Source organism: Colletotrichum spaethianum (assembly GCF_022836535.1).
Source record: "Colletotrichum spaethianum MAFF 239500 DNA, contig01, whole genome shotgun sequence".
NCBI lineage: Eukaryota > Fungi > Ascomycota > Sordariomycetes > Glomerellales > Glomerellaceae > Colletotrichum > Colletotrichum spaethianum.
The window spans coordinates 652,197-668,548 of NW_026054771.1; the positions used below are offsets into that span (position 1 = coordinate 652,197).

The following is a 16,352-nucleotide window of genomic DNA, read 5'->3' on the forward strand; positions in this document are numbered from 1 at the left end:
TCGCCTGCTCTACAACTGTATGGCGCAATTTCTCCAGGCTTTCGAGAGTGGAACTGTCAGAAAAGTCCCACAAGACCCGAAAAGCTGGCTTGCCGTGTTTATCGCGTTGTGCATTTTCAGTGTTGTCCGCACGATACTGGTGGATATGGCTTCGTACCTGCCGAGACGCCAGTCATCCCAGACGCCATCAACTTGGAGAGGGACAGACGGCGTACACACAATGCACAGCCTCTACAAGGTCTTGGTTACGATTTTCGCCAGTTCCGGACCAATGCTGCTCGACGATCAAGCATTCGACTTGGACGATCGGGACAGGGCCACAATGGATTCGCTGTATGTGGTTGTGCGAAAGGATATTTGGGCCCAGCAGGGTTTCACGTCCTCCAAGGACTTCCTGATGCACCTTGGAGATAGCGATACGGAAGGCACAGCCACATTCAACGGCTTTCTAAGACAGAGGATTCCTCCGCGGTCCGGGATGTTCATCTTGCCACCCCTCGTCAGACCTGGCGAAGAAGCGAGGCATCCCATGTATGATCCCCGGGCTTTGGGCGATCCTTGGATCCCGCACCCGGCCCCGCTTTCGGACCGAGACCCTTTTGGTGCGACTGGAGGCCCCGACTACCTCACTTCTCCTCAGGGATTGGATCCCCTAAGTCGTAGGCACACGGTCGGGGAGAGTCCAACATTCCCCCGGGGACCCATGCGGTCCTTGGAGTCTCCGCTTTCAGGCGGTAGAGGGCGACCAACATACCAGCGGCCGCCGTTGCGTCGGGTCTATTGCATCAAATGTAACGAATACCCAGAAGGTTTCAGGGGCGAGCACGAACTACGAAGGCATACCGACGCCAAGCATGCCTCGTTAGTCAGGCGTTGGGTGTGCACCGAGCCAGACAGCTACAGTCCGACTTTGCCACAACCAGTCATCCCATTATCCAAATGCAAAGCATGCGTCACGCAGAAACGATATGGCGCATATTACAATGCAGCCGCGCATCTCCGGAGAGCACACTTCAATCCGCATAGAGGCGGAAAGGCTAGTGGGGACTGGCCGCCTATGACCATCCTGAAGGACTGGATGAAAGAAGTGCGGCAATCTGTGGACATTCAGGATCAGGACGATTCTAGTGGAGGGGAGGAGGTCGACTACAAACCGCCGCCAGAGTATTTCACTCAACCACCACCTCCGCCACCGCCGCCAGCACGTTCACCCACTTTCGGGCCAACGATGCTGGCAGCAGCGCCGTCAAACATTCCCTTGATGATCGCTCCCGCGGAAACAATTGTTTCATCTCAGATGAGCAGCCCGTCAAGCAAGACACTAGATAACCGGACTCGCTGCCCTCACCCAGACTGCGGCCGGGTGTTCAAGGATCTCGCGGCGCACATGCTCACTCATCAAGAAGAACGGCCAGAGAAGTGCCCCATAGAAACTTGCGAGTACCACACCAAGGGGTTCGCGCGGAAGTACGACAAGAACAGACACGCCTTGACACATTATAAGGGGACAATGGTGTGTCCCTTTTGCCCCGGAGTAGGAACGGCATACGAAAAGGCGTTCAATCGCGCCGATGTCTTCAAGCGCCACCTTACGTCAGTCCACAATGTTGAACAGACACCACCCAACAGCCGAAAACTCATCATCAGCGGGTCCGGTAACGTCCGCGGCGACGGCGCGAAATGCTCCATTTGCCAAGGCTACTTTGTTACGGCTCAAGAGTTCTACGAGCATCTCGACGACTGCGTCCTCAACGTCATCGTGCCGATGTCGACGAAAACGCCCAAAGACTCTTCTGCGTTGCCCTCGACATCGGGGTTGGACGAGAGGGACCGGTTGGGCGAGGGCGAGAACATCAACGTAAAGACCGGGTCGCCTGTGGGCGAAAAGATGGATATGAATCCATAGTGATATGCTTGGAGCCAGGTAGATGCGGCGGTGGATTTGTATCATGTGCCATGTGTAGGATGGTTATCTTTCTCCGAATACCCCATTGTTTACAATTTTGAAATACCTTTCGACATAGCATAACATGTTAATGAAACGATACCAATGGCCCACGGTGGCCTGATCTTTTTTTGATTACTACGAATTATCGAATCTTAATCCTCAGGTGCGTCTTAGTGGGCTACTGTAGACTAGGGCCGTTGAAATACGGTGCTTTTCAACTTGTGGTAATTATGCCTCGATCCTGGAAGCTGATTAATCTTGCTGATTGCAGTGAGGAACAGGAAACCATTTGACACTAATTGGATATCTTGTGATTCAACTTCAGCATATCTACGGACTAGGGCATCGCCGTCCAAGCAGCTTCCGGTAACTCCTTCAATGGACAAGCCTCCAGCGCCTGTAAACCGCAGCCACGGACTCTCATGCAATTCCATTACACAATCCAAGACCCAATCCATATTTACATGCGTGCCCGTGACCCATAGATACTTTACTCATCCCGTCTCGCATCCATCATCGAGTGCTAGTACAAAAGAAATACCGAAACAACAAGGAGAAGAGAGAGGAGGTGATGAAAAGACGACAAAGGGGATGAGTGTGTGTGTAGAATATATGTCCTGGAAAGCTTTTCACACCTCGAAACCGACAGAGATGAGCCCCGTGCCGGTCTTGGGCTTCCTTGCGTACCCGCTCAACATCCTCCACCCGGCGCCGCAGCCGCGCCCCTCCTCGACGATGGCGGCGACGCCCTCGACGCTTTTGCCGGCTTCCCTCATGGCGGGACCGGCTGTCACTGTGTCCGCGAGCCGCAGCTCACCGCTGACCTTCTCCATCTCGCACCGCAGCAGCCAGCGCTCCCAGCTCCAGCCGCCGACGATGCTCGTGACGTTTGCCACACCGTCCGTGCTGCCGGTGACCATGGCCTCCATCGTCACCGTTCTGACCTCCTCACCCGTCGGGTTGGCCCGGACGGCGGGCAGCGAGGGCAGAGGCTTCTCTTGTTGTTGGGAGGGCGGACGGGCGCCCATGGGCAGGCACATCCATGCGCGACGGACTTCGTCGAAGCCCGCGCGTGAGAGGCGGCCGAGGAACATCTTTGTCGGGTTGGGGTCATAACCAAGGGTCTTGAGGTCGAAGCCGAACTCAACGCTCTTGGCGAGGCCGAGGGGGCCCGCGTTCATGATGTCCGAGTCTAGGACGGAGAACTCGAGGTAGCCGCCCGGCTTCAGCACGCGCAGACACTCTTTCAGACACGTCTCCCACTCATCCTCGCCGTTCTCGCCGACAAACTTGAGGACGCTGTGCAGCTCGCGCGCTGAGATGAGGTCGAACTGGTCGTCCTTGAAGGGCAGGCGGGTAAGGCGCTCGACGGCGACCTGCCGGTGGTTGGGCGGGCCGCGAACATTGGAGTTGGACAGCTGGCGGATGGCCTTTGTGGTGACGGTGTAGATCTTGGTGTTGGGGTACTGCAGCGCGCAGTGCCAGGCCCAGTCGCATGCCGACTGGCCGCCGAGGTCGAGGATGCGCGCCCTGTCACGGGCGACACCGTCACGGCCGGGGGCCATGCGGGACAGGCGACCGAGACGCTTGCCGACGGGCGCCGAGATGAGCTTGCCGCCGTTGAGCATCTTGATGGCGGCGACGTGCCAGGTCGGCATGGCCATCTGGGACATGGCCTCATGCTCCTTCTCGCGGCGCAGCTTCTCCGGGTCGTCGACAAGGATGTCATCGCCGCGGGCAACGTTGGCGCTGAGGCGCTTCTTGGCGGACTGTGGCACGACGCTGAGCTGGTACTTGCCGAGAAGCTGGTTGCGATGGAACTCGCGCAGGCAGACGCGTTGGGCCTGGAGGGCCTCGAAGCGGGGCAGCTGGTGCACGAAGACATCTTGCTTGCTGGAGCGGATGACGTAGTCCTGGAAGGCGCGGTAGTAGGCGGATTCCTGCCTGGAGAGCTTGGAGGGCAGGCGGCGGGGGATGTCGGTCTTGGTGATGATGTCGGAGAAGCGGACCATCTTCTTCCTCGGCGCCGACGTGACCTCCTGCTCTGGGAAGCTCTCAACATCCTCGTCAGCGGCCTCCGGGATAGTGCCGAGGTTGTGGTCTTGTCCCTCGGTCTGGTCGGCTTCGACGGGCTTCAGGTAGGCGCGCTGGGCCATGAGCCAAAGCTCGGTGCGGTCAAGATTGGAGAGGGCGACCTCCTGTTGCTTGCGCGCATACTCGGGGTCGTAGACTGTGACGATTTCCGTTGGAGCATCTTCAACCTCGGGGGAGGTTGGCTCGGCCAGCGTCACAGAGGAGCTCGAGGCATTTGTGGGGACGATCGGTCTAGCAGTGGGCATGTCATCCTCATCCATCTCCTTGTCACTAACCTCAACAACCTGCTCAATGATGGTGGAAGTAGTCGGCACTGAGCTGCGGTAATATTGCTCGGCGATATCGTTGATGATGACCTTTGCGGGTGCAGCTGGCACTGGAGGCACCGAGGCATCCATGTTCCAGGGGCAGCGGTAGAACTGCTCTGCGGTGGTTGACGTAGGGGGCACCATATCCTCGGGGGACGTTGTCGGCATGTGCCACGTCGTTCTTGTCCTGGGCGAGAGGCCGGAAAAGAAACCGCCAGGAGAAGGGATATCGAGCTTGGTGAGATCGGCAAGAGACCGACGATGGGAGCTGGGGGTGAGCTCGACAACGCGCGCCGGCTGGGGGAAGATGTTTGTGAAGAGACGCAGAGGTTGTTGACGCATCTCAGGGACGGGTTCTTGAGGAATCTCTATAACCTGATCGGAGTGGTCATGGTCATGCTCGTGCAGGCTGTCGTTATCGCCGGACAAGGCATGCAGAGTCGCCAAAGCGCCAGGTTGAAGTCGCACGCCTGACCAGTCTGCCTCCTTGCCGTTGTCGCTGCCGATGATAGGGGTTGGTGGCGCAGACATTTGCGCCAACTGTTCTGAACTCAAGCTCCCATCAAGAGAAGGCGGGGCCGAAATGGTGGGCACCTCCTGGGCCTGCTTCGCTTGCATGAAGGAAAAGACCTGAGGAGACATCTCAACACGGGTTGGAGGTGTAGGGGGTACTGGCGATGCGATAGCCTTCTTGAGGCTGGCAGCAGACCAGTCCTCTGTCGATGTGTTTCGACCACCAGGGATGACCAAAGGTGGCAAAGCTCTACGAGCGCCAGTCGCAGTCTGCTTTGCCGCCTCGTTACGGCTAGAGTTGCGTCTCCTCACCGATGCTTTGCGCGACAGTACTCGACGCAGCTCAGTGGGCTCATCCTCATCCGTGACATCATACAGGTCGTCGAACTCGGTGACGTCGGTCATTACGCTTGTTCTGTTGTTGTTCCACGGGTTCGATGATGTAGAAGGCGAGCTACTCTCGTCGGCTGACACGGTTGATGGTGAGGATGGCAAGATTGGGGCAGAGAGGAAGTGGAAGCCTCTTGGTGTGGGAAAGTGGTCGCTCAGCGGTGACAACCAGGCTTCAATCTTGAGGTTCGACGTTTGGCTCCGGAGCTGCCTGTTATCGATGGCATGCTGAACATCCTCGCTCTCCTCCTCCATTATAGTATTAAGTGACCTCCCTGGCCTCCGAGCCTGCGAAGGGGAGGGAGGTCTGTATGTTGACGAGGGCAAGTGAACAACTTCAGCCATTTTCCCCTATGCAAGTCAGATATCCTGATATAGACTTGCGGTCGAATGTGCTGTAACGGTATAAATATAGGCAAAATACGACGTTGTGTGTAGAAAACAGTCTGTCGAAGGACGGCCTGCGTCTTTGTGTGAATATGAAGGGCAAAGGAAGAAAATCGTGTAAACGACAGGCTGCTTCGATCAACGAAGTCTTCAAAAAGGGGTTTGCAATAGCAAGGACGCGGCGAAAGAGATGAGAGAAGGGAAGACGAGAGTAGAGGAGGCCCGGCGGTTGGCCGGGAGCGAGTGATATAGTCTCGCGAGACCTTGCTCTTCCATTTGGCGGAAGGCGGCTAACCTGGTGGTGGTGGCCCGAGTGGGTTGCGAACTACGCTATCCGCACTACGCACCACGGGACAGTGAACTGCGCCCACCCAAGACGGTGAAGACAGCATAGCATCGCAAACCTAATGCATTCGCTCGGTAGCACCCATCATGCAGCGCGCCTGCTGCAGAGCGTGCATTGGCCCGAATGGGGATGTGCTGCCGGCGCGTGAGAGGCAGTGATGGAGAGACGACGAGCCCACGTCCATCCCAAAAGGTTATGCCATCTGTCCATGGGCTAGACTTCTACCCAATGGGCGCCCGCAGAAGCGCATCTAATTTTGGGATACAGAAGACGAGCATGGTCTGGGTGAGCGGCGAGTGGCTGGCGCGCGCGAAGACGGGAGGTGAGAAGGTGCGAGCAATCCTGATTGGGAATGCAGACCTGTCGAGCCACCGGCCAATGACGACGGCAGACGCTCGGCGGGCGCTTAGCAGAGTCCTCGATTGGACGGCTGACCACTCGACCAAGCTCCGTCGCCGAGTTGAACAGGTCTCTGAGTTGGCCTCGCGGAGCAGAAACTATTGAACGTCGCATGGATTTCATTGAGACTCATCATGCAAGACTTTGGTGGAATTTCGGTCTTGACTGCTTAATCCGTGATTCAACTGAGGCCAGGCACGCTCGACATGAAGATATCAGTGGTCCGATGGTCGTGACGCCTGGTTTCGATTCAGGTGCTGCGGCAAGTGTAAAATACGGCGCCTTCATGTTGTAAGCACTCCTGTATGGATACAGTGCATGGGATGAGCGCGCCGAGCCTGTATGCAGGTCGAATCACTTGCAGACCGAGTTATGTGTTGGTGATGTTTGTGGAGACGGAGGCCGGAGGGAAGCGGATCGGGAAGCGCGGCGGCGGGTCGGTGGACAGTCGAATATTTGTGGCTGGAGCTCTGGGAGGCTCTAGCCACAATTCGTTACCTAAGCGCTCAAACTTGAGGTGGTCTGCTGTGGCAGTTCATGCATGCCCCGCCATCGATTCAATCGACCCCGCAGTCGGCCGTCCTTGGAAGAGAGAACACAGAGAGGCACGCGTCTCCTACGTCCTTGATTCCTCCGCTTGACATCTTTTTGCAAGCGACTCCTCCACTGTCGAAACCGGCCCTCTCAAATCGTAATGGCCGACAATGACAAGTCAGAAACCTCTGGCGAGCCTCAAGGCCGCCATGTAACCTACTGCGGCGGTGAGTTTCCAACGATGCGCAGCAGTAACCCAAGAATACTCGAGGCGCGAATTCTGACCTAACACCCCACGTATAGTCTGCACCCTTCCCCCAGAGGTATGTTTCGATCGTTCGACAACACCCCCCCAAACGCCAAAACGCATACTCACGTCCTTGGTTTAGTACTGCGAGTATGGCGGCACTGTCAAGAAGTGCCAGGACTGGCTTGAGAAGCATCACCCCGACCTGTATGCCAGAATATGGTCGCCAGGTATGGACCCCACGTCAATTTGCCTGGTATTACCGAGATACTCATCACCTGTTTGCAGAGGCTCTAGAGGCAGCGACTGCATCTCTCTCCGTTGACGCCCAGAAGCGAGCCGCCAAAGACGCACAGAAGAAGGCCGCCAAGGCTGAGGCTGCCGAGGCCAAACAAGCCGACAAGTTGGCCAAGAGTGTCGTCACCATCAAGAGAATCGAGCGCAACAAGAGAAAGTACGTCACGTCCGTCTCCGGCCTGGAGTCATTCGGTCTGGAAAACAAAAAGGTCGCCAAGGAGTTCGGTAAGAAGTTCGCGACTGGCTCATCTGTCACCAAGACCCCAAGCGGCGGCGAGGAGATCGTGGTACAAGGCGACGTTAGTGACGAGATTGAGGAGTTTTTGTTGGAGAAGTACAAGGAGATACCCGAGGACAATATTGAACTGGTGGAGGACAAGAAAAAGAAGGCCAGCGCGCCGGCTTAAGCCATTAGGAGGCCGTAATCCATCAGTTGATTATGAGTATGCCTAGCCGTCATCATCTCTGTCATTATTCCCAAAACGCCGTGTAAATCAATCACAAGTGATTACGCTCAGGTGCGCCGTGCACCTGTCCCTTATACTAGTAATGCCGAATACCTAATGGTGTCTTCTTTGATTCATCCGGAAGAAGCTACCCTCTTTTCCGCAGTACTCTGGTGGTTCCCGCGGCAGATGCTGGTGCCGACTTGGGCGCTGCCGGCTTCCTGGTTGTTGCCGCGCCAACACCCTTCCTGATTGTTCCCATGACAGTTCTTTTCGCGGAAGTCGACGCTATCGTCTTCTTTACAACTGTTCCTGTGCTGTCTTCGCTGGAGTCGCTCACTCGTTTGCCCGTTCGCGTTCCAGGCCGCGATGGTGCTTTGGTTGCCGTTGTCGTGTTGGCTCGTCGCGTCCTTGTGGGTGGCACAGTGCCTGTAGCAGGTGCAGGTGCAGATGCGTTGGAACTGGTTGTCGAGGCGTTCAAAGGACGCGAAGGTGCTGTGCGGCCAGTCTTTTTAGCCTTCTCAACCATGCTCGAGAGCGCCGATCGGGCACTTGTGTGCTGCTTCGCGGGGGATGATGTAGGCCGAGCGATCTGGGAAGACTTCGATGGCGAGGAAGGCGGTCGCTCGCGTACCAGCGATCTAGTGTTTGATGAGGTTGGCGACAGTATCTGAGAGGAGCTCAGAGGCGCTGGGGCAGTACGGTGCTTCTTCTTGGGATTGAGGACCTGCTCGTTTTCTTTGTCTCCACCTGCCATAGCATCGCTACCATACACCATCAGTGTACGTTCACATTATGTTTAATCAAGAACATACCTCAGTCGCTTAGCAGAGCGCGCTGGCGGTGCGAGCTTGTGTGGGCTCGTCCGGGGAGGAAAGTCCTTTTCAGGGACAGGTGGTGGCCGCGAAGCTGCCTCAAGGCGCTTTTGCTGATCGATGGCTCTAGCAACCAAGTCGGACATAGTCATCTTGAGCATGGATCTGGGAACGCGGTTGACGCGCATCTGAATACGTGATCGAAGTGTTTGTGCCTGCTGGTTATATTGTGCGCGAAGCCGCCTGGCGCGATCGGTGACTATCAGATTATTAGACGACGCGTCTAGATGTTGTCACGAGTCACACACTCACTCTCCAACTGTAGGTTATCAATAATCGCCTGCTTCTGCTCTAAGCTGATACCGAGCCTTTGCCGTTTGCTGGGACTGCTGCTTAGAAGGGGAGGCGTGCCAGCCTTTGTAGGGACTCTATGTTTTTGCGACATCGTGGGCTGCTCTTCGACTTCGTCTGAAGCTCTCTTCTTCGTTCGTGCGGGAGGCATAGTGTCTGTTGAGGTTTGCACTGGTTATGGGCGATGGTGGTTGGCGCTGGAGCAACGTGCCTGATCGCGACGAAAGCGTGAAGGATGTTGAAAGCTTAGGGTGATGGGGCGGAGGCTCTGTTGTGAGTGGCTAGTACGCTAGAAAGTAAACAAACCTGATAGCGGGCAAGAGCATTACATAAGCCTGTCTGAAGCGTTCCCGGCACCAGCAAGGGGGTCCCGCTCCAAACTCGCTACAGGGGCACGCGGCGCTGGATCGGCTAAACCTGTGAGTTTCTATCGACCATACTGCGTTGATTGACCTGCATATAACATTTTCTACAATATCGTAGACTGCATCAATTTTTAAGCTGGTCTTATGTTTTGCGTTATATGTACATAGTATGACTTGAGAAAACTTGTTCTAGTTAGCAGAACGAATGAGACTGTACCATCTGGCACTTACAAACAGCTCGATACTTAGAGTCGCTGTGGGATCCACACAGGAGTACTTGCCTGTCTGGGAATTTGTCAGAGAGCGCTCTCCGAAGTCTCGGTACAAGCGGAGGCAGCCAGGCAGCCACGGCTTTAAGGTATCACTACATGTACGCAACCAGCGTCACCAGGCTGAACTGCCTTACGCAGGAGCTCTCCGGCCCTCCACCTAGCTTCCCTCCGCCATCCAAAGCTCGCCCGTTCAACATCTCGTAAACCACGTCTGTCTCTACACATCCTGAACAACCTCGACGACGTCGACTACAGCGACAACTAAATCAAACCCACGAAGCGTTCCTTTTCCCAATTAATCACCGTTTCCTCGCCTCAACCGTCAAGATGGTCCTCGAAGCGGTGATGGTCGTTGTCGACAACAGCGAAAGCAGTCGCAATGGCGACTACCAACCCACGAGATACGACGCCCAAGCCGATGCTGTTAACGTCATTTTCCAGACCATTACCAACGGTAACCCCGAGTCCTCGGTTGGCTTGATGAGCATGGGAGGCAAGGGTCCCGAGGTATTGGTCACTCTCACGACAGATCAGGGCAAGATCCTGGACGGCCTGCACCGCACGAAAACAAAGATTAAGGGAACATCACACCTGGCTACGGGCATTCAAGTCGCCGGCGTAAGTTCAAAATCCCCTTTTGCCCTCTTTCCGTCCCCTCTACTAACTTGCTTGACCCCTTCAGCTTGCCCTGAAGCACCGTCAGAACAAGTCCCAACGGCAACGGATAATCGTCTTCGTCTGCTCGCCCATCGAGGAGGAAGAGAAGAAACTGGTGCAGCTGGCCAAGAAGATGAAGAAGGGCAACGTTTCGGTCGACTTCGTACTGTTTGGCGATCTGGACGATGATGATACGCAGAAGAAGCTACAGGCGTTCAACGAGAGCGTCAAGGGTGGCGAGGGCTCTAACTTGGTCGTCATTCCCCCAAGCAGCAAGCTTCTCAGCGACCAGCTCATCTCGAGCCCCATCCTGCTCGGTGACTCTGCTGGTGGAAGTGGTGGTGGTGGCGGTGGCGGCGAGAGCAGCGGCGGCAACTTTGGCGAGTTCGACTTTGACCCCGCCATGGACCCGGAGCTCGCCCTCGCGCTGCGCATGAGTATGGAGGACGAGAAGGCACGGCAGGAGAAGAAGGCACGTGAGGAGGCCGAGGCCGGACAGAAGGGATCACTTGAGGACATCAAGGAGGAAGGCGAGAATGCGCCCCTCCTCAACAAGGATGGGGAGTCGAGCAAGAAGAACGACAAGAGAGACGACGACACGATGGACACCTCGTAGAGTGTTCCTGTCCGCCTTAACCGTCTTTTTGCTTGACCCCTACTTCGAGTATGTAAAATAGAAATATTGGCTCGGTCCTAAAGGCACATGCTGCTCAATAGAAAGGCCCGGTACTCCTGCAAACGCCGTCTCATAATAGTGATTGTTCCCCAACCCAAACGAAATCAGACTCCGTTGCTGAATCCCCACCCCTGCGTTCGTCATCCGCAGCGACTCTTGTCGGAACCTATCGATTGTTGATCTCCCTGATGTACGACAGCAGCTTGCGCTCAAACATTTCGCACCGGATGGGCATCTCTAGCTGGTAGAAGGGGTTTTTCATGACATAGTCGCTGTAGAGATCGTATATCTTCCGCAGTGTGACGTCGATATTGGTTTGCGTCGTGTCGGTGAACAGCAGGAACTTGGTGCCCGTCATGGTGTTGAAGCATTGCAGCCGGAAGTTCTCCGTCTCCATGACCTCCAGCCCCGTTGGCGGCTCCGGCCGCGTCGGGATACCACCCGCCGCCGTCACGCTGGCGGCTGTCGCTGCCGCCGCAGCATCTTGCCGACTCATCAGGGGGTTGAGGCGGGCGGTGATGGCGTGGACACTGGTGATGCGTGTGTGAGTGTCTGCTCAACCCTCGACTTGAACGGGTCGGATGAAGGGGCCTGAGGTTTCCACTTACCCATGAAAAGTGCCTGCTAGCACGAGATAGTCATTTGTACTTAGTTGGTTGAGGCCGCCCTCGTGGAAGGTGCGGTTGTAAATTAAGCCACCGGCCTTATTGATGACGATGAGCGCGAAGACGGTCCTGTTGTCAAGATTAGTGAGTGACCTCTTTACTTCTCTTCGGGGGAGAAGGACGTACATGGCTTCGAAAGTCAACCCACTCACGGCTGTTGACTTTTCAATCAGGGATAAGGAAATGATTTCTGGGTGTTCTCATTAACGTTTGAAGATCGCGTTCATACACTTGATTTCAATATTCCACTTGGCATCAGGTTCGGGCAGGAGACGTGTTAAGCTGTACCTCGCTGTTCCAGTTGGTGCACCCAGCAAACCTGGGTTGCTAAACACACACCAATGTCCCTGGGTCGACGCCCCCTACTGGTGCCTGCGCTAGCCCCGAGGGACACTCTCAGCGGGACACCTTCTCTCTTCCGTCCCTGACGGAAGGGACCTGCTGTACAGGACGACAAGGCCGGCACCAAAGCTGGCAGGGGTGGGCTTTCTCAGACAAACAACCTGCCTCTTGTCCATTGGGAAATTATTCTCAGCCTCATCCACAACCCACCCTCCTTCTCACTCCGCTGTAGCTTCCGCCGACAACGGTCGCTCCACGAGTTCCTTCTTTCCCATTCAAACCTCTACCTGCGCACCATCTCCGGCCTGACCAGCGTGTAAATCTATCCGACGTCGTCGATTCTTGTTGCCCCAATTGGCCATACCCCCGACCAAATCGCAAAACATCGACCACCATGTCGCATCACGCTCCCACTTCGCGACCAAAGCCCCCTCCCCCGGGCAGCGAAGAAGCCTCGACCGTCCTAAATCTCGGCGAGTTCCAGCATGTAGACACCCTCACCCTGTCGGAGGCGTCTCTTGTCATCAACGCGCTCGTGACGAAGCGCAAGATGGACCGCAAGAACATCAACGAAACCGAGTAAGCCGCGATGCACCTACCGTCACGCGATGCTTGTTGCCAAAGTTGAAACAAGTCTATCTCAAGAACCCAGGCAGCTAAATTTTTGCTTCTCTGCAGAATGTTGACACAGACCCTTAACTACCTCGATGCCTTCTCCCGGTTCCGCCAGAAGGAGAATGTCGAGGCCGTCGAGCGCTTGCTCAGCGCACACAAGCAGCTTGCCAAGTTCGAGCGTGCACAAATAGGTAGGCAGGACGTCGCCTTGCCTCGGGCAATATCTCATCATCTTCGTTTAAGGGCAATGTTTGCTGATCCAACACAGGGTCGCTTTGCTGCGAAACCGCGGAGGAAGCAAAGACACTCATTCCTTCTCTACAAGATAAGATCAGCGACGACGATTTGCAAATACTCCTCGATGAGATCAGCAAGCTCCAAAGCCGATAAAGGGCTTACACCTCTCCATCCTCAATACCGCGAATCGGCAGTAGCTGAGAGAACCACATTTCCAGCAAAGACGTGTGGTGATATTGGGAGAATGACCTGCTCTCATGTTGCCAGCACATACGATCAACGGACGAGAGAAGTGAGGAATTGTTGCTTATTTCAGGCAAGACAAAAAGAAGAATAAAAATGGAAATGGTCACGGAAACGCTTCTGCTCAAGAAGTATATACTGCATGTTTGGCGTACACAGGAGGGAGGGGATCAGATTGTCTTTATTTTATTTTTAAGTATCTGTTGAATACCAAAATACCCATGAATTCGGCAAAGTAAGGCTATGCACATACTTTCCCCCAAGCTAGATTACTTTCGTCTGCATTGACTTCTGTAGGCACTGCTCACATGGCATCGAATTCGCTTCTTTTGATGAGTGGAGTAGAGATAAAGATTAGTAGGTCTAGCTATGGGTAATCCTATGGCCTCTGTCTCCAACGTTGTTCTTGTTTTCAAGTGTTCCATCCGATTTGAATCTACTCTGACAGAAACCAGCAGCATCAGGCAAATCGTGTATGTAAAAAGCAATCCTGGGTATCGTCCAACGCCTGCTGAAATCCCAAACCACCTCCCCTTGACCAACCATCGAGTTCAAGAAGCATTAACCATTTTTCCAGCGGCATCGGCTGGTGTCCCTTGAGAAGCATCGAATGGCACCCCTCAAGCAATAGGATCCCACTTAGTCCAGCAATTCACATATCGGTCCTGAAAACCCTCATCCTCAATAGGGTTCAGCTTGCCAGTGAGATAGCTCGGCGAGGTCTCAGCGACGGGATAAAGCGAGTTGCCCATTGGGTGGTACGCCTTGTACATTTGCACGCTATTGCGAGTACTGCAAATCTCGACGACCTTGGGTCGACCAGGGGAAGCCAACTCCGCGATTGCCGCCTGCTGAGGTGGGCCATGAACCTCGGGGGTAGCCGTGCCGAGGCGAGAGATGAAGTCGGGAGTCGCGTTAGCAGTGCGGGAAGTGAAGTCGGGAGTCGTGTTGGCAGTACGGCAAATAAAGTCGGGAGTAGCGTTGACTGTACGAGGTGTAAAACCAGGACTGACTATGTTGACTCTCGCAATCACAGCTGACGGCGGCTGCCAAATCGCCAAGTTACGAGTATCAGGGCTGATCGGGTGGTTCATCATCTTCTCTGAGCCTATATTACTGACTCGGCTGAAGCGAGTCTGTGGCTCTTCATAGTGTCCTGTGAGTGGTTAGTTTCATGAACTTCAGGCACAAGATGCTGACAACCGCTTACCTCCAAAAGAAGAAGGGCCATTAGGTTGAAATGGATGGGTGATAATGGGCGGGTTGCTCTGATCCTCCTTTGAGCCGTTTGTGCTTCCTTTTCTGCTGTTGCCGTCTCTGCTGATGGACCTGATGGACTCTCGAGAACCTCTGAGCTTCCTTCTCTGCTTGGTGCAGAGGAACCAGGCGGCGATAATTGCCACAAGCACGATCAAGACAGAGGCGGCGATTCCAGCCTGTGCTGCAGTAGAAAGGCCACTGTTCCCGGAGCCGGGCTCGGGAGCAGCGGTCGATGTTGATGTAATAAGGACCTGCGGCTCGACGAGAGTGAACGGGACGCTAGGGGATGAATCGACCGTAGGGTACAGGGATGGATCCAAAGAGGATACGGTCGAGACAAGTCGACCCTTTGGGTCGGTGTACCAAGCACCCCCAGGGCCGGTTGCGTCAGGCAGGAAGACGGTAGTGGTCGTGGCTTGCATCGATTTAGATTTGTATGTCGTGATGGTCGAGGTCATGGTGATCGTGCGTCTCTTCGACAGCAAGGGGTCGATGGCAGAGACGAGCACAGGCGCGGCGACAGATGCAACAATCTTGCCTGGCTGCGTCACTGACAACTCGCGCGGGCAGTTGGTGCCAGGGCATGGGTTGAAATGGCAACAACCACGATAGCCCTCTTTGCATTCGAAGTAGGAGAGGCCGGCGTCGCAAGTGTCTTTGCCTCTCGCGATAATCGAGATACGCATATCGGCGGTAGACAGTGGCTTATTGGCGAAGAATTGTTCTAGGTGCGTGGCAGCAGGCAACGTAAGAGAATTGACGTGGTCAACGGCTCAACGATCTGTACAACACCATAGAAGCCGCGATGGCTTTGAGTGAGGTCGAAATGAGGTAAACCAATGAGCGGCGATGAGAGTACGAAGTCGAAGTGGAAGAGAATGCACTTCTGTTAGGTGACGCAGGAAGACCGCAGCGTCTGCTAAGGCGCCTCACCAACGAGCTAAATTGTTGTATCCGAGAGGAAAAAAAGTGAAGGGAAAAAGAAGGAGGCCCCAAGGTAGTTGACAGCCAGTCACCTTGGACAGATGTATGGAAGGAGAGAGGGAAGGAAGGAAGGAAGGAAGGAAGGGGGCGAAGGGTGTTACCTACCTCAACTTGTGCTTGCCTGCAACGTACCCTCCTCTTCATCTCTCTCACTGACACTCTTCTCACCTGGGTGGACCTTAAACCCTAGGATTCAATCGATTAGGTGTTTCTTTCTCTCTCCTCCTGTGGGCAAAGCAGCTACTCAGAGCGTTCAAACTCGGGCAGATGATCACGCCAAGGCAGTACCACAGTCACCAATGTGCGCTCCTAGACCGATCCAGAGCCGACCTTCCGTCCAAACTAGAGGTTGCATTGAACGCCAACTTACACTACAGAAGTGGTAGCCGACCCTCTCTCTCTCTTTGATGCCTGTCCGCCTGACCGTGTCCGGAGTAGGTCTACCGCATGGAGTTTGCTCCCGGATGAATGCTCTCTATAGACGAGTAGTAGAAGTCGTGTGCTCACCCCTCACGACTCGACGACGCAAGTGTTAGAGCCACAACGTCCGGAAACGGACACGGTGGGACAAGACCAAATGCAGCGGGCCCGTTGCATTTGCCACCACATCACGGACCGAGACAGTGGCCCTCTACCCGACGGGAAGATTCGATCACTGCCCAGCTAGATCTCTCTCTCTCTCTCTCTCTCTCTCTCTCTGCGTGTGTGTGTGTGTGTTAGATCTCAAGGACGGTTGCGAAATTGGCAAGGTTCACGAAGATGGCACCTCGCTTGGGATCCTGTGTCTCACTAAGATACGTTTAAACCACCAAACTCCATTTATTTGATGCCTCCCCCCAAGACTAAGCCTATTGCACGCCATTGTCGACATACATACCTACTGCCACGCGTGTGTGGGTATTTGAAAACATTAGGAAGAACTTTTTGCTCGCCAATCCGGGTTCATTTTGTACAGAAACCG

At 55.0% G+C, this 16,352-nt stretch overlaps 9 protein-coding genes across 9 annotated transcripts; 5 read left to right on the plus strand and 4 right to left on the minus strand.

The window, feature by feature from the left end:
- Positions 1–220: 220 nt before the first annotated feature.
- On the plus strand, positions 221–1,906 carry ColSpa_00165 (uncharacterized protein; the record flags this gene model as incomplete). Its single annotated transcript, XM_049266377.1, has 1 exon — positions 221–1,906. The coding sequence occupies one exon, from the start codon at positions 221–223 to the stop codon at positions 1,904–1,906; it is 1,686 nt and encodes a 561-aa protein (XP_049122334.1).
- A 671-nt stretch (positions 1,907–2,577) lies between these two features.
- On the minus strand, positions 2,578–5,508 carry ColSpa_00166 (uncharacterized protein; the record flags this gene model as incomplete). The annotated part of the gene is made up of 1 exon (XM_049266378.1): positions 2,578–5,508. The coding sequence occupies one exon, from the start codon at positions 5,506–5,508 to the stop codon at positions 2,578–2,580; it is 2,931 nt and encodes a 976-aa protein (XP_049122335.1).
- Positions 5,509–6,214: 706 nt separating this feature from the next.
- On the plus strand, positions 6,215–6,490 carry ColSpa_00167 (uncharacterized protein; the record flags this gene model as incomplete). Its single annotated transcript, XM_049266379.1, has 1 exon — positions 6,215–6,490. One exon carries the CDS (start codon positions 6,215–6,217, stop codon positions 6,488–6,490), a length of 276 nt encoding a protein of 91 aa, XP_049122336.1.
- Positions 6,491–7,079: 589 nt separating this feature from the next.
- On the plus strand, positions 7,080–7,870 carry ColSpa_00168 (translation machinery-associated protein 46; the record flags this gene model as incomplete). Its single annotated transcript, XM_049266380.1, has 4 exons — positions 7,080–7,146; positions 7,223–7,242; positions 7,309–7,396; positions 7,455–7,870. 4 exons carry the CDS (start codon positions 7,080–7,082, stop codon positions 7,868–7,870), a joined length of 591 nt encoding a protein of 196 aa, XP_049122337.1.
- A 187-nt stretch (positions 7,871–8,057) lies between these two features.
- Positions 8,058–9,226, minus strand: ColSpa_00169 (uncharacterized protein; the record flags this gene model as incomplete). The annotated part of the gene is made up of 3 exons (XM_049266381.1): positions 8,058–8,673; positions 8,725–8,983; positions 9,037–9,226. 3 exons carry the CDS (start codon positions 9,224–9,226, stop codon positions 8,058–8,060), a joined length of 1,065 nt encoding a protein of 354 aa, XP_049122338.1.
- An 813-nt stretch (positions 9,227–10,039) lies between these two features.
- ColSpa_00170 (26S proteasome non-ATPase regulatory subunit 4) lies at positions 10,040–10,985 on the plus strand (the record flags this gene model as incomplete). The annotated part of the gene is made up of 2 exons (XM_049266382.1): positions 10,040–10,330; positions 10,395–10,985. 2 exons carry the CDS (start codon positions 10,040–10,042, stop codon positions 10,983–10,985), a joined length of 882 nt encoding a protein of 293 aa, XP_049122339.1.
- Positions 10,986–11,211: 226 nt separating this feature from the next.
- Positions 11,212–11,838, minus strand: ColSpa_00171 (transport protein particle subunit trs31; the record flags this gene model as incomplete). The annotated part of the gene is made up of 2 exons (XM_049266383.1): positions 11,212–11,575; positions 11,654–11,838. 2 exons carry the CDS (start codon positions 11,836–11,838, stop codon positions 11,212–11,214), a joined length of 549 nt encoding a protein of 182 aa, XP_049122340.1.
- Positions 11,839–12,446: 608 nt separating this feature from the next.
- On the plus strand, positions 12,447–13,057 carry ColSpa_00172 (DNA-directed RNA polymerase II subunit rpb4; the record flags this gene model as incomplete). The annotated part of the gene is made up of 3 exons (XM_049266384.1): positions 12,447–12,631; positions 12,731–12,858; positions 12,936–13,057. The coding sequence occupies 3 exons, from the start codon at positions 12,447–12,449 to the stop codon at positions 13,055–13,057; spliced, it is 435 nt and encodes a 144-aa protein (XP_049122341.1).
- A 710-nt stretch (positions 13,058–13,767) lies between these two features.
- On the minus strand, positions 13,768–15,093 carry ColSpa_00173 (uncharacterized protein; the record flags this gene model as incomplete). Its single annotated transcript, XM_049266385.1, has 2 exons — positions 13,768–14,303; positions 14,358–15,093. The coding sequence occupies 2 exons, from the start codon at positions 15,091–15,093 to the stop codon at positions 13,768–13,770; spliced, it is 1,272 nt and encodes a 423-aa protein (XP_049122342.1).
- Between the last annotated feature and the right edge of the window lie 1,259 nt (positions 15,094–16,352).